We start from the raw sequence: 15,881 nt of genomic DNA on the forward strand, positions 1-15,881 counted from the left end.
GTCTTACTCTCTCTCCCTCTCTTAACCCCCCTCAGCCCCTTCCCCTACCCACATGGTTTCCACCCGTAGACACCTCCGCTCTCTTTCCACCACTGATCTTTCTTTCTCTGTTACCTCTATCCTCCCTACACCTGAATCTTTCGCTCTCGTACCCACTGACACTGTTACTTATCTTATTCTCTCTACCCTCTCCTCTTCTCTGGACAATCTCTGTCCCCTCACCTCCAGGCCTGCATGTCCAACTCCACCTGCCCCTTGGCTGTCCGACTCAGTACGTACTGACAGACGGAGCCTGAGAGTGGCAGAGTGCAAATGGAGAAAAGGCAAAGTCCCAGAGGACCTTCTCAACTTCCAATCCCTTCTTTCCACTTTCTCCTCGTCCCTTTCTGCTGCTAAGGCTGCCTTCTATCTCTCTAAAATCCTATCTTCTGCCTCTAATCCTAAGAAACTCTTTGAAACCTTCTCTACACTTCAACCCCACCTCCTCCTCCTCCTCCCACTTCCTCCCTTCTCCCTGATGACTTCACTAACTTCTTTGACAAGAAGGTAAACGACATCAGATGCTCCTTTTCTCACCACCCGGTTAGTGCTGCTTGCACTATCCCACCCTCTGCATCCTCCCTCACCTCTCCACGTCCCACCCTATCCCACCTCGCTCCCCTCTCCCCCAACAAGGTCCTTAGCCTCATCACATCCAGTCGCCCCACCACATGCTCCCTTGACCCGGTCCTCTCCCCTCTTCTTCAGTCTATAGCACCTGAACTCCTTCCCTATCTAACCCACCTCATCAACACCTCCCTCCAGGCAGGATGCTTTCCATCTGCCTTCAAGACTGCTAGAGTCACCCCCCTTCTCAAGAAACATCACTTGACCCCTTGGACGTCAAAAACTACAGACCAGTTTCCCTTCTACTCTTTCTATCCAAAACATTCGAACGTGCTGTCTTTAACCAACTTTCTTTGTACCTCCACCAGAACAAACTCCTGGACCCCAACCAGTCTGGGTTAGGGTGGGTCACTCGGCAGAGACGGCCAGCCTTGCAGTGACAGAATTGCTGCACTCTGCGAGAGCAAACTCTCTCTGCTCTGTTCTGATACTCCTGGACCTGTCAGCTGCGTTCGACACAGTGAACCACCAGATCCTCTCTACCCTCGAGGGGCTGGGTGTCCCAGGCTCTGCACTCTCAATGTTTGCATCCTACCTGACGGGTCGCTCCTACCAGGTGACATGGAGGGGATCAGTGCCGGAGTATCACAGACTGACGACGGGATTTCCACAGGATTCGGTTCTGGGTTTTCTCCTTTTCTGCCTGTACACGACATCCCTGGGTTCTGCTATTCGCTCGCATGACTTCTCTTACCATTGTTATGCCGATGACACCCAGCTGATCTTGTCCTTTCCTCCCTCTGACACACAAGTAGAGACACACATTGCTGCGTGCTTGGCTGACATCTCGGAGTGGATGGCGGCACACCACCTGAAGCTCAAGCTGGACAAGACAGAGCTGATGTTACTCCCGGGGAAAGGTTGCCCGCACCGAGACCTGGCCATCACCATTGACAACACCGTGGTGATGCCAACTCGGACTGTGGGGAATCTGGGTGTGATTCTGGTGACCAACTGTCGTTTGCTGAAAACGTTGCATCGGTTGCTCGCTCCTGCAGATTTCTCCTCTATAACATCAGGAGAATTCGCCCATTCCTCAGCAACGAGATGGCACAGGTGCTTATCCAGGCTCTGGTCATCTCCCGGCTGGACTACGGAAACTCCCTCCTTGCTGGCACCCCGGCGTCGGCCATCAGACTTCTGGAGCTGGTTCAGAAAGCTGCAGCTCGTCTGGTGTTCAACCGCCCTAAGTTCTCCCACACACCTCCCCTTCTCATGTCCCTACACTGGCTCCCAGTAACTGCTCGCATCTAGTTTAAGACTCTGGTGCTAGCCTACAGGGCAGTGAAAGGAACAGCTCCTTCCTATCTCCAGGCCATGGTCAAGCCCTACACCCCCGCCCGATCACTTCGCTCTGCTGCCTCGGGACGCCTGGTTGCCCTGTCGCTCAGAGGCCCCTTGCTGCCGATCGACCCGGTCACGGCTCTGTTCTGTCCTGGCCCACAGTGGTGGAATGAACTCCCCACTGATGTCAGGACAGCGGAGTCGCTGCCCATCTTTCGGCGCAGATTGAAAACTCACCTCTGGAAGAACTACCACCCTGTTACTTGTTCTTAGCACTTATTGTATTCACTCATTTAAAAAAAAAAATCTCTTTCTTGCACTTTTACTTAAGCACTGATTTTGCTCTTAGATGCTTGTTTAGATGCACTTATGACGTCTGATGACTAGTAGTTCTCCTGATTTCCTACATTAAATGATGCACTTATTGTAAGTCGCTTTGGATAAAAGCGTCGGCTAAATGACTGTAATGTACAGCAAAATATACAGAGGAAGAGTTTAACAAAGAAGAAATGGGATAGTCAGGGAGATGAAGTAGACAGGAGTACAAGGAGATTCAGCGTAAAGTGAAGAGAGCAGCCGAATTTAGTAGTAGTAATTTAGTTAGTTTTGTTTTGTTTAGTTATATTTAGTTTAGTTTAATTTAGTTACGTTTGGTTTAGTTGGATTTAGTTTGGATTAGTTACGTTTGGTTTTGTTTAACTCAGTTTAGTTTCGTTTTAGCTTAGTTTAAAATACATATGTGTGTCAGTTTGGGGAATCAACCTATGGAATGGTCTTCATGATGAGTTGAAATTGTGTAGCTCGCTGTTTCAGAAAATCTTTAACATGTAAAATAATTAAGGATTACAACATAGTGTACATTTTCTTTTTTCCTTTCTTTTGTAACTCTGATAACCTAGGTTACCTTAAGACTGTATAGGACAGGCAACAATAAGCCTTGGGCTTCAGACTGTTCCTTTTTCAGTCATTGATTGAGTTTTGCTGTGTGAAATATCTACGATGATGTTTTTCTTTTTTTCTGTCTGTCGCACATGAACACAAATGTATGACCGAAATAAATCAGTCATTCAGTCAGTCATTCATTCATTATGAACGAGTATATTAGAGGGACAGCTCAGGTTGGACGGTTTGGAGACAAAGCAAGACAGGCAAGTTTGAGATTGCTTGGATATGTGTGGAGGAGAGATGCTGGGTATATTGGGAGAAGGATCCCAAGGCGTTCCCAGGCCAGACTGAACATATAGTCCCTCCAGCGAGTTCTGGGTCTACCCTGGGGTCTCCACCCAGTTGGACCTGCCTGGAAAACTTCCAAAGGAAGGCGCCCAGGAGGCATCCTAATCAATTGCCGGAAACATATCAAGTGGCTCCTTTCGACATGAAGGAGCAGCGGCTGTACTCCGAGCTCCCTCCGGATGTCCGAGCTCCTGACCCTATCTCTAAGGCTGAGCCCAGACACCCTACAGAGGAAACTCATTTCAGCTGCTTGCATCTGCAATCTCACCCTTTTGGTCACTGCTCAAAGCTCATGACCATAGGTGAGGGTTGGAACGAAGATTGACTGGTAAACTGAGAGCTTTGCCTTCTGGCTCAGCTCCCTCTTCACCACAACAGGTTGGTACAACGTCCACATTACTGCTGATGCTGCACCAATCCACCTGTCAATCTCCAACTCCATCCTACCCTCACTCGTGAACAAGACCCAAAGATACTTGAACTCCTTCACTTGGGGCAACAACTCATCCCCATCCCAGAGGGAGCAGTCCACCATTTTCCGGTAGAGAACCATGGCCTCAGACTTGAAGGTGCTGACTCTCATCCCAGCCATTTCACACTCAGCTGCAAACCGCCCCAGTGCGCGCTGGAGTTTGCATTCTGATGAAGCCAACAAAACCACATCATCTGCGAAGAGCAGAGATGCAATTCTGAGGTTCCCAAAACGGACACACTCCTCACCTTGGCTGCGCCTTGAGATCCTGTCCATGAATATCACAAACAGAATCGGAGACAAGGGACAACCTTTTCGGAGTCCGACACCCACTGAAAAAGTGTTTGACTTTGTGCCAAGAATGCGGACACAGCACTAACGTTCGTTATACAAGGACCGCATAGCTTGTAATAAATAATAATAATAAATCAATCTTATATAGCGCTTCTCAAGTACTCAAAGTCGCTTTACAATAAATGGAGTGAAACAAGAGGACAGATGAACATAACACAGACATACAGGGGTGGATGGGAAGGGGGGCTATGAGAGGGAGAAGTGGCAGCCACAGACGACGCCAGCAGTACTCTCCGACTTGGACAGATATAAAGGGAAAGAAAAACAAACATCATAAATCACATAAATCACAGATGCAGGTCAAGCGCTCAGTCCCCAGCCTGCCCCAGACCAGGGGTGTATGAGGGGGGGGGCACGAGAAGGCAATGGAAAAAAGGTGTGTTTTGAGACGGAATTGGAAGAGTGAGAGGGATTCTGAGTCTCTAATGATTTGGGGAAGTGAGTTCCAGAGCCTGGGAGCTGCTCTGGAGAAGGCTTGGTCACCAAAGCAGCGGAGGTTGGACTTGGGGGTAGAGAGAAGGGAGGCTGAGGTGGATCTGAGGAACTGAGAGGATTGGTAGGGGGTGAGGAGATCGGTGAGGTATGGGGGAGCCAATTTGTGAAGGGCTTTATAAGTAAGAACCAGGAGTTTGTAATTGATCCGGTGGGAGATGGGCCAATAGAGGTCTTTTAGGACTGGGGTGATGTGGTGCCAGGATTTGGTGAAAGTTAAAAGTCGGGCGGATGCGTTCTGGAGCAATTGGAGTCTCTTGATAGAGCTAGCACTGATGCCATAGAGGAGTGAGTTGCAGTAATCAAGGCGGGAAGAGATGAAGGCATGGATCAGTATCTCAGCAGCAGGGCGTGTGAGAGGATCTTATTTTTGCAATGTTGCGAAGGTGGTAGAAGGAGGATTTGACCATTTGGCGGATATGTGGCTCAAGGGAGAGGGTGGGATCAAGGACCACACCAAGGTTGTATGCCTGGGAGGAAGGGGAGACAGTAGTGCCATCGATGGTGAGTCCAAGGTTGCTGATTTGGCTGAGAGTGGACTTGGAGCCAATGAAGAGTTCACTTTTGTCACTGTTGAGTTTGAGGAGGTTTTGCTGCATCCAGACTTTAACTGCAGACAGACAGGAATCGATGTGAGAGAGGGGTGGATTGTGAAGGGATTTGGTGCTGAGGTATATCTGGGTGTCGTCAGCATAACAGTGGAAGTCCAAGTTGAAATGGCGGAGAATCTGACCAAGAGGGAGAATGTAGATGATGAAAAGGAGTGGGCCGAGCACAGAACCTTGGGGAACACCTTGTGTGACTGTGGATGGAACAGAGGAGTGTTTGTGAAGTGAGATGAAGTGTGACTTGTTGGAGAGGTAAGATTGGAGCCAATTGAGTACGGTGCCTTCAATACCGACATCTTTCAATCTGGTGAGCAGGATGTTGTGGCTCACAGTATCGAAGGCTGAACTCAGGTCGAGGAGGATGAGGATGTTAAGGGCTCCAGTATCAGCAGAGATGAGGAGGTCATTAAGTACTTTAAGGAGTGCAGTTTCAGTGCTGTGGAGTGGGCGAAAACCAGACTGGAGGGGTTCAAGTAGGTTGTTGGAGTGTAGGTAGGTTTGGAGTTGTGTGGCGACAATGCATTCCAGGGTTTTAGAGAGGAAGGGGAGATTGGAAATTGGCCGGTAGTGGTTGAGGAAGGATGGATCAAGACCAGGTTTCTTGAGAACTGGGGTGACAGCTGCAGTTTTGTTGGAAGAGGGGACAATTCCATGGGACAGTGAAGAATTGAAAAGTTTGGTGAGGTAGGGGCATAGGGCAGGGAGGCATTTCTTCAGTAGGGGGGTGGGGAGGGGATCAAGGGAGCAGGTTGTGGATTTTGATGAGCTGATGAGTTCAGAGATAGTGGTAGGGACAACTGGAACAAACTGGGAGAGGTGGCGATCAGGGGGAGGGGTATGGAGGTCAAGAGGAATGGGGAGAAGAGGGGCCGGAGTAGGTGCTGCCGAGTCAGATGCAGGGGACAGTGATTTGTTGATAGTGCCGATTTTGTCTGCAAAAAATTGGAGAAATTAGTTGCATTGTTCAGCAGTAGAGTTGGAGAGGGCATCGGCACGGGGCGTGAGGAGGTTGTTTACAGTGGAGAAGAGGGTGCGGGGGTTGTGGTTGGAATCATTAATGATGGTGGAAAAATAGGCAGACTTGGCGGCGGTGAGGGCATCTTTGTAAGCAGAGAGGTGTAGGTTGTGGGCTTCTTGATGTACAGTGAGAGATGTTTTCTTGGCAAGTCGTTCCAGTTGGCGGGCAGTCTTTCATTGTGCAGAGCTCAGGTGTGAACCAGGGTGCAGAAGTGTTGAAGGAGACTGTTTTTGTTTTGAGAGGGGCCAGTGTGTTGAGGGAGGCAGACAGGGTGGCGTTGAGGTGATTGGTGAGATCATCAGGTAAGGTAGAGGCTGGTTCCAGGGGGAGAGCAGTGGAGAGCAGATCAGAGAGTTGAAGGGGGTCAATAGATTTAGTATTGCGGAATGTTATTTCTCTGAGGAGGTGTGGCCGAGGAGTTGGGGATGGAATAGTGAACTGGATGAGATTATGGTCTGACAGAGGAAATGGGGATGGATGGATGTTGTGTATCGGTAGATTGAAAGAGCAGACCAGGTCAAGGATATGGCCTTTGACATGGGTGAGGAAAGTGACGTGCTGGGTGAGGTTGAAATTGTCCAATAGAGTGATGAATTCTGATGCAAACTTACAGGTGGGTAAATCAATGTGGATGTTAAAATCACCAAGCAGTAGTAAGTGTGAGGAGAGAGATGAGGCTATTGTGAGGAGTTCAGAGAGGTCAGACAGGAAAGATGGATTTGGTGTGGGTGGCCCCACACCAAGCAACTGCCATACTGTAGCAACTGCCTGGTACCCCATACTCCCGCAGTACCCACCACAGAGTGTCCCGGGATACACTGTGGTAAGCCCTCTCCAAGTCCACAAAACACATGTAGACAGGCTGGTCAGACTCCCATGCCTCTCTCAGCACTTCCGCAAGTGTAAAGAGTTGGTCCGTTGTTCCAGGACGGAATCTGCATTGTTCCTCCTGGATGCGAGGTTCGATAATCGGTCGGAGCCTCCTTTCCAGCAGCACCTTAGCATAGACTTTCCCAGGGAGGCTGAGCAATGTGATGCCTTGATAATTAGAACACACCCTCCGGTCCCCCTTTTTCAATATGGGAACCACCCCCCCAGTTTTTCACTCCACAGGTACTGTCCGCGACCTCCCTGCGACACTGAAGAGGTGTGTCAGCCAAGACATCCCTTGCTCATTCCTTCGGGTGCTGGGTCCAAGATGGTGGGAGATGGAGGATATGTGTGTATAAAAAAACAAGGCAAACACACACACACACACACACACACACACACACACACACACACACACACACGGTAAAATGTCATTCTGAGTGTGAGTTGGTCCAGACTTGGGATGGATGAGATTATTTCTGAAGCAGGTTCAGACACAACACAGACGTGAAGGTAACAGATTGACAGACGGCCTTTTGTTATTAAAACGTTCAAGTTTCTGAGTGAGTCTGCATGTCTTCATTCAGATCAGTAATACTATCAGAAACTGATAAAAGACAGTACTCCACCTAGAAACAGACACATCAACTGGTTCTCTGCATTAGCATTAGGTGAATATGCTCCTCATTTCACTCAATCTTAGAAGCTGTGCATGTGACAGGTCACCAGAAGCTGCAAAGGAGATGTGTTTTAAGAAGAAAAGACTGTGGTTGTATTGGTCAGCTCCCGGTAACCACCTGGAGAAGACTGTGGTTGTACTGGTCAGCTCCCGGTAACCGCCCGGAGAAGACGGTGGTTGTACTGGTCAGCTCCCGGTAACCGCCCGGAGAAGACTGTGGTTGTACTGGTCAACTCCTGATAACCACCTGGAGAAGTCTGTGGTTGTATTGGTCAGCTCCCGGTAACCACCTGGAGAAGACTGTGGTTGTACTGGTCAGCTCCCGGTAACCACCTGGAGAAGACTGTGGTTGTACTGGTCAGCTCCCGGTAACCACCTGGAGAAGACTGTGGTTGTACTGGTCAGCTCCCGGTAACCACCTGGAGAAGACTGTGGTTGTACTGGTCAGCTCCCGGTAACCACCTGGAGAAGACTGTGGTTGTATTGGTCAGCTCCCGGTAACCACCTGGAGAAGTCTGTGGTTGTATTGGTCAGCTCCCGGTAACCACCTGGAGAAGACTGTGGTTGTACTGGTCAGCTCCCGGTAACCGCCTGGAGAAGACTGTGGTTGTACTGGTCAGCTCCCGGTAACCACCTGGAGAAGACTGTGGTTGTACTGGTCAGCTCCCGGTAACCACCTGGAGAAGACTGTGGTTGTACTGGTCAGCTCCCTGTAACCACCTGGAGAAGACTGTGGTTGTACTGGTCAGCTCCCTGTAACCACCTGGAGAAGACTGTGGTTGTACTGGTCAGCTCCCTGTAACCACCTGGAGAAGACTGTGGTTGTACTGGTCAGCTCCCGGTAACCACCTGGAGAAGACTGTGGTTGTACTGGTCAGCTCCCTGTAACCACCTGGAGAAGACTGTGGTTGTACTGGTCAAGTTCTAGGTGAGAATGTGAAGCTGATACGGAGTTTGGTGTTCAGTAGATCTTCCTCTGAATAAAAAGGTTTAAATCTAATAACCAACATTTATATCTCAGAAACATCTTTCTCCCTTTCTCTCTCTCTCAAACAATTCTTTCTCCTTCCTCCCCCATATTTATCTCTTTCTCCTTCCTCTCTCTCTCCAGTGTAAACCGATGCCGACTGCCCGTTAATCTTTCTAAATCGGCGTGAAACAGCCAGCAGCATGCATGACAATGGCTCTGTGTGTACGTCTGTGTTATGTGTATTTGAATGACAATGGGCTTCTGTTTGTGTGTGTGTGTGTGTGTGTGTGTGTGTGTGTGTGTGTGTGTGTTGCAGCTGTTCAGCATACATACTATAGCCTCATTCTTACTAAAGTCCTGGACTGGTCCTGGATTTCAGATTGTGGGATTGTGGCTAAAACTCTTTCAGACACACACAGAGAATTCCAGGACTGCAGCTCCACCAGAGCCGTCCGGTCCTCCCACCTCCTCCATCTCATCACCTTGTTCATATTGATGGTGTCAAAATGGAGGGAGGACTAGATGGTTGTGATGAGTTATTTTTCATATATTGTTGGATTTGAACAACCTGCAGGTGTATTTCATATTGGTTCCTCCATCAGCTGCTCCACACTGCAGCTGCAGAGCAGCAGAGAGGAACATCTGACCCTTCAGCAACTCGCCAACTTTCACTGGTTGTGTGTCTAATGGCTCAAACTCAACATGTCCGACGAGGGAAGGTCTGGGTTCAGAGAGACAAGTTCCACCGACATGAATCCCAGGCAGGGCCGTTTCTGAACATTTTGGGGCCCTGAGCGACACCTTGCAGTGCCCCCCCAACCCAAACCAATGTCATTTTAACCCTTAACAGACGCAATTTCTGTACAAAGTCACATCCCTTTTTCTGAGTTGAACTGCTCACCAAGTAGTCATTGCAGCGAGGTGGAGTGCATATCAAATAAAACGGCATGACGTGAGCTTTCCAGTGATGCTGATAGCTTGTCTATGCAACAAGAAAAAGTAATTTTCAATTTACATCAAATTTAATCAACGTTACGATCTGCACACAGTTCTGTGTCTTTCTCCACACCCATTAATTACTCATTTTAATTACTCGTGAAATCGTCACTGCATAGATATGGAACACATATCACAAGAAAGAACAGAACCAGAGTTTTGTAATGATGCTAGTCACATATTTGTACATACCAACTCAATCATCTTATGAAGACAGATCAAACGTCAGCAAAGTAATATCTTTACTTATTTCTTCACCCATTTTCACACTTCTGCTTCTTGGTTGAATAAACCCAGCCACGGAGGATGCACAAGCCAGTGCATTCTTACTGCTGGTCCCAAGCCCGGATAAATGGGGAGGGTTGCATCAAGAAGGGCACCCGGCGTAAAATCTCTGCCAAATCAAATATGTGGCACATAAATCAGATTTTCATACCGGATCGGTCGAGGCCTGAGTTACCAATGACCACTGCCGGTACTTTTGGCCAGCAGGGTGCCGGTGTCACGATGGTAGCAGGAAGAGGACCCAGGTGCAGACGGTAGAGGCAAACCGGTTCCAACAACTCTTTTATTACAGAGAATAAAAACAGCAGGTACAGATAACGTGGGGGGGGGGGCTAACAACAGCACGTGGCAAAACAGCAGGTTCAAACTGCAGAAATGGACATGGGGAAAGCTCACAACAGACGAGGCACTCTGGCGACCAAAAGTCTCTGAGTCTCGGTGGGTGTCTCAGTGAGAGTGTGAGATGACCCAACAAAGCGCCAGAGCAACCAAGGGACATATATACCCAGAGGAGGCCAATCAGGAAGTTTAGGTGCAGGTGCGCGGGAACCGGCCAGACGGTCGGAGACAGGGGAGGTTGAGAGAAGCCAAGCAATCCAGGTCATTCAGGAACACAGGCGCAGGTGGATTAAAGCACCAATCGGGATGGGAGAGCCATGATAGAACCCCCCTCTCAAGGGGCAGATTCCAGACGTCCCAAAACCAAAGGACCCAGAGTACCCAAAAGAATGGACAGACGGTACCAGGGGGTGGAACAATGGGTCCAGGGATCTCAGGCAGGTGGCCTGAGGGCTGGGACCGATCAGGATGGCGACCAGAACACAGGGCATCTCCGGTTGATGGGCAGATGGATGACGCTGACAGCACCGCTGTGGCTGGAAGGCCACGGACTTCGGAGGCGGCTGGAGGGCCGCTGGACAAACAGACCGGACGGCCGTGGGGCAAACAGACTCTGGAGCAGGTTTCAAAGGCAGCCCGGCAGCCGCTCATGGAGCAGGTTTCGGAGGTGGCCCAGGAGCCGCTTGTGGAGCAGGCTTCGGAGGCGGCCCGGGAACCACTCGTGGAGTAGGCTTCGGAGGCGGCCCGGCAAGCCGCTCGTGGAGCAGGCTTTGGAGGTGCCCCGGGGACGCTGGGCAGCCAAGGCTCGGGGAGGCTGGGCAGCTGAGCTTGACAGGTTGCCTGAAGTGGCCGGCCGAACAGGAACCTGTAGAAGGAGTCGGCCGGTGTGGCCGGCGACTGGTAGTCGAACAGGACGTCGGCCGGCTGCTGAGGAACATGGGACTGGCAGAGATTCCAGGGACCTCCCCTGGCCAGATGGGTTCCTCAGAATGGGTCCAGGGCTCGGCACCAACTCTAGTGGTTACCAGGCGGTAGGCAGGCTGGCGGCTAGCGGGTTCAGTGCCAGCAGACCAGGAGGCAGGCTGCTGGTTATCCAGCCAAACAACCCCCTCGCCGGAGGCCATTGACCCCAGAAACCGTTGTCTCCGGTATGCTGAACCATCTGCTGGGTCGATACCTTTGAGCTCCTCCACAGCATCAACCATAAGACCCATGTTTTTTATGGTCACCTGAAAACAGCTTTCAGGGTTTTTCCTGGCTCAGAATGGGCCTTTGGGGGGTGACTACGCATGACAATAAGCATGATCGGTTGGCATCGCAACTATGCGCAACAGTAAAGTCAGTGAGTCTGTATTGCCTTATTTCTGACCATCTGACAAGCTAACATGTCTATTATGCTTGAGTAAATGAAACTCCAGTGACAACAGAAACAGAAGACGGCATTGGCAGACTCTGAGTAGACTAACCATGGCCGAGGTACTTTTAGGGCACCGACTGTCCTGGTGTAATTAGCTGGTGTGAAGAGACGACCATCCGTTTTAGGGAAATCAAAATCGGTCACCTGCAGTGGTTTATTTCTGACTATGTCCGTTCTGATGTCATCATCATGCATTCTTTCTGGCCACTGTGCAGGATCACATAAGTCCAACTCACGCTCCCCATCACTTTCGTGACTTCCCCCTTCCTCGACAGATTCTCGGTGGTCGTTTGCATTCTCGATAGCGATGGAGGTGCTAGCACGAGCGCCACGGTCGCTGTCCGCTCCGGTATCCTCTGCTGCTGAGCTAGCACACATGGTGGATGTGCTAACTTCACTACTATCCACAGTATCCTCCAAGTGTTCTGCTGCCCGAACGTTAAGCCAAGCACCGTATACCTTCTTTGCCTTTTCTGCCTCTGTTTTTGTATTTTCTACCTTACGTTTCTGTCATTTTCTTTTCTTACAACTAGATTTGTTTCCAGACATTTTTTTGGTTAGTAGAACCGAATTTCACGTCTTCACCATAGGCTATACTAACTCATGGGGGAGGGGGAGGACGACACAACTTTTGATACAGTTTTGAGAATAAATGGTTATCAGCCAACAGGGAAACTGCCAGGAGGAGCAACATACAGGGCCTCTTTGCACGGCTGAGACACACAATTAACAATCCCTGCACTTACAGCAGAATCAGCGCAGAAAGGTTTTTTTTCCTTTTCTGGGCCCCCCTCCAGACCTGGGCCCGGTGCGGTTGCTCCCGTTGCTACCCCCGCAGAACCGGCCCAGGCCTACATTTAGAAAAAAAAAGAAAAAACCCCGAATACCCGAATCCCAAAATTGAAAACTGATTACCTACCCAGCGAACGAATATCCGGATAGTGGAGTATTCGGGCCCAGCCCTTGGAGTTTCATGCCCCAGTTTAACCACAGCGATCTGACCGCCGTATCCGGTCGGACATGGCGTCTTTCAAAAGCAGCAGCGTCACATAAAATGATGGAGCACACATTTCATGCAACACCTGGCCCGTCCGGTGTCCTTGTGAATCATTGAGGTGGACTGGCCAGAGATAGTCGATACAGGGACGCTGCTGCTGCTGCGGCTGCAGCAGAGACGGGCGGCACCCCCCACCCCCACCCCCCGCTTTAACATTACACCTGTTCACCTGACGTAGTAGTAGTACACGGTATCTTCACGTTTGCACGTCAAAATACATCAAGGGAGGTTGTGCGTTTTCAAACAACAGGCCTTCACAGCAGTGGGTGGTTTTTCTTTTGGGAGAACAGGCTGTTGGGCAAATGGGCTTTTGGTCCATTGGGGCATTTTTCAGAACAATGGGAGCCCCTGGAAGCACCACCACTTGACATTATTATGTATGAACCCGCAAATCACGTTCATCCATCCATGATGTGAACCGCTTACCCTGCTCTCAGGGTGGCGGGGATGCTGGAGCCTATCCCAGCAGCCACTGGGCAGCAGGCGGGGAGACACCCTGGACACAGGCCGCCAGGCCATCACACACACACACACACACACACATTCACACCTAGGGACAGTTTAGTACAGCCGGTTCACCTGAGCGACATGTTTTGAGTCACCTGACCTCCATGTCTTTGGACTGTGGGAGGAAACCGGAGCCCCCGGAGGAAACCCACACAGACACGGAGAGAACATGCAAACTCCACACAGAGGATGACCCGGGACGACCCCCAGCGTTAGACTACCCTGGGGCTCGAACCCAGGACCTTCTTTCTGTGAGGCGACCGCGTTAACCACTGTGCCACCGTGCCACCTAAATCATGTTTATTTACTTATTAATTGAAGGTGCCGGAACGCTACCCCGGCCCACCCTAGCCCCCAGAACGCTACTCCAGCTCACCCTAGCCCCTGGAATGCTGTTCCAGCCCACTCTAGCCCCTGGAACGCTGTTCCAGCCCACTCTAGCCCCTGGAACGCTGTTCCAGCCCATCCTAGCTCCTGGAACGCTACTCCAACTCACCCTAGCCCCCGGAATGCTGTTCCCGCCCACCCTAGCCCCCAGAATGCTGTTCCAGCCCACCCTAGCCCCCAGAAAGCTACTCCAGCTCACCCTAGCTCCTGGAACGCTACCCCAGCCCACCCTAGCCCCCAGAATGCTGTTCCAGCCCACCCTAGCCCCCAGAACGCTACTCCAGCCCACCCTAGCTCCTGAAACGCTACTCCAGCTCACCCTAGCCCCCGGAATGCTGTTCCAGCCCACCCTAGCCCCCAGAATGCTGTTCCAGCCCACCCTAGCCCCCGGAACACTACTCCAGCCCACCCTAGCTCCTGGAACGCTACTCCAGCTCACCCTAGCCCCCAGAATGCTGTTCCAGCCCACCCTAGCCCCCAGAATGCTGTTCCAGCCCACCCTAGCCCCCAGAACGCTACTCCAGCTCAGCCTAGCCCCTGGAACGCTGTTCCAGCCCACCCTAGCCCCCAGAATGCTGTTCCAGCCCACCCTAGCCCCCAGAACGCTACTCCAGCCCACCCTAGCTCCTGGAACGCTACTCCAGCCCACCCTAGCTCCCAGAACGCTGTTCCAGCCCACCCTAGCCCCCGGAACACTACTTCGGCTCACCCTAGCCCCCGGAACGCTACCCCGGCCCACCCTAGCTCCCAGAACGCTGTTCCAGCCCACCCTAGCCCCCGGAACGCTACCCCGGCCCACCCTAGCCCCTGGAATGCTGTTCCAGCCCACCCTAGCCCCCAGAACGCTACCCCAGCCCACCCTAGCTCCTGGAACGCTACTCCAGCTCACCCTAGCCCCCGGAACGCTGTTCCAGCCCACCCTAGCCCCTGGAACGCTACCCCGGCCCACCCTAGCCCCCGGAACGCTGTTCCAGCCCACCCTAGCTCCTGGAACGCTACCCCGGCCCACCCTAGCCTCCGGAACGCTGTTCCAGCCCACCCTAGCCCCCAGAACGCTACTCCAGCCCACCCTAGCTCCTGGAACGCTACTCCAGCTCACCCTAGCCCCCGGAACGCTGTTCCAGCCCACCCTAGCCCCCAGAACGCTACCCCGGCCCACCCTATCCTCCGGAACGCTGTTCCAGCCCACCGTAGCCCCCGGAACGCTACTCCGGCCCACCCTAGCCCCCAGAACGCTACTCCGGCCCACCCTAGCTCCCGGAACGCTGTTCCAGCCCACCCTAGCCCCCGGAACGCTACTCCAGCCCACCCTAGCTCCTGGAACGCTACTCCAGCTCACCCTAGCCCCCGGAACGCTGTTACAGCCCACTCTAGCCCCCAGAACGCTATTCCAGCCCACCCTAGCTCCTGGAACGCTACTCCAGCTCACCCTAGCCCCCGGAACGCTGTTCCAGCCCACCCTAGCCCCCAGAACGCTACCCCGGCCCACCCTATCCTCCGGAACGCTGTTCCAGCCCACCCTAGCCCCCGGAACGCTACTCCGGCCCACCCTAGCCCCCAGAACGCTACCCCGGCCCACCCTAGCCCCCGGAATGCTGTTCCAGCCCACCCTAGCCCCCAGAACGCTACTCCAGCCCACCCTAGCTCCTGGAACGCTACTCCAGCTCACCCTAGCCCCCGGAATGCTGTTCCAGCCCACCCTAGCCCCTGGAACGCTACCCCGGCCTAACCTTAGCCCCCGGAACGCTGTTCCAGCCCACCCTAGCTCCTGGAACGCTACCCCGGCCCACCCTAGCCCCCCAGAACGCTACTCCAGCCCACCCTATCCTCTGGATCGCTGTTCCAGCCCACCCTAGCCCCCGCAACGCTGTTCCGGCCCACCCTAGCCCCCGCAACGCTGTTCCAGCCCACCCTAGCCCCCGGAACGCTACTTCGGCTCACCCTAGCCCCCGGAAGGCTACTCCGGCTCACCCTAGCCCCCGGAAGGCTACTCCGGCTCACCCTAGCCCCTGGCCATCTGCTGTCCCATCAACACAGCACAGCAACTAACTACTTACTCAAAGGCACTCTGAGAAGAATCTACTGGCTGTGGCTGGATGCAGACTGGCTGTGATGGGAACTAACAGTGTGTGTGTGTGTGTGTGTGATGCCAGATTGTGCGTTTGTAGAGTTTCCATTGTGTGTCATTCTGACCTGATTGTTAAAAAAACACAATGAAAAAACTTCAAAGATGAGCCGCTCAGTTGC

The 15,881-nt window shown here is 52.2% G+C and overlaps 1 protein-coding gene across 1 annotated transcript; it reads left to right on the forward strand.

Moving 5' to 3' along the window:
• The first annotated feature begins 13,636 nt into the window (after window positions 1-13,636).
• Window positions 13,637-15,490, forward strand: LOC130107754 (adhesive plaque matrix protein-like). Its single transcript, XM_056274490.1, has one exon. The coding sequence runs from the start codon at window positions 13,637-13,639 to the stop codon at window positions 15,488-15,490; it is 1,854 nt and encodes a 617-aa protein (XP_056130465.1).
• Window positions 15,491-15,881: the final 391 nt, after the last annotated feature.

The sequence above is a fragment of the Lampris incognitus genome, chromosome 2, assembly GCF_029633865.1.
Source record: "Lampris incognitus isolate fLamInc1 chromosome 2, fLamInc1.hap2, whole genome shotgun sequence".
Classification (NCBI taxonomy): domain Eukaryota; kingdom Metazoa; phylum Chordata; class Actinopteri; order Lampriformes; family Lampridae; genus Lampris; species Lampris incognitus.

Coding starts and splice junctions, on each gene's coding strand:
- LOC130107754 (XM_056274490.1), top strand. CDS start 13,637: ATGCTGTTCCAGCCCACTCTAGCCCCTGGAACGCTGTTCCAGCCCACT.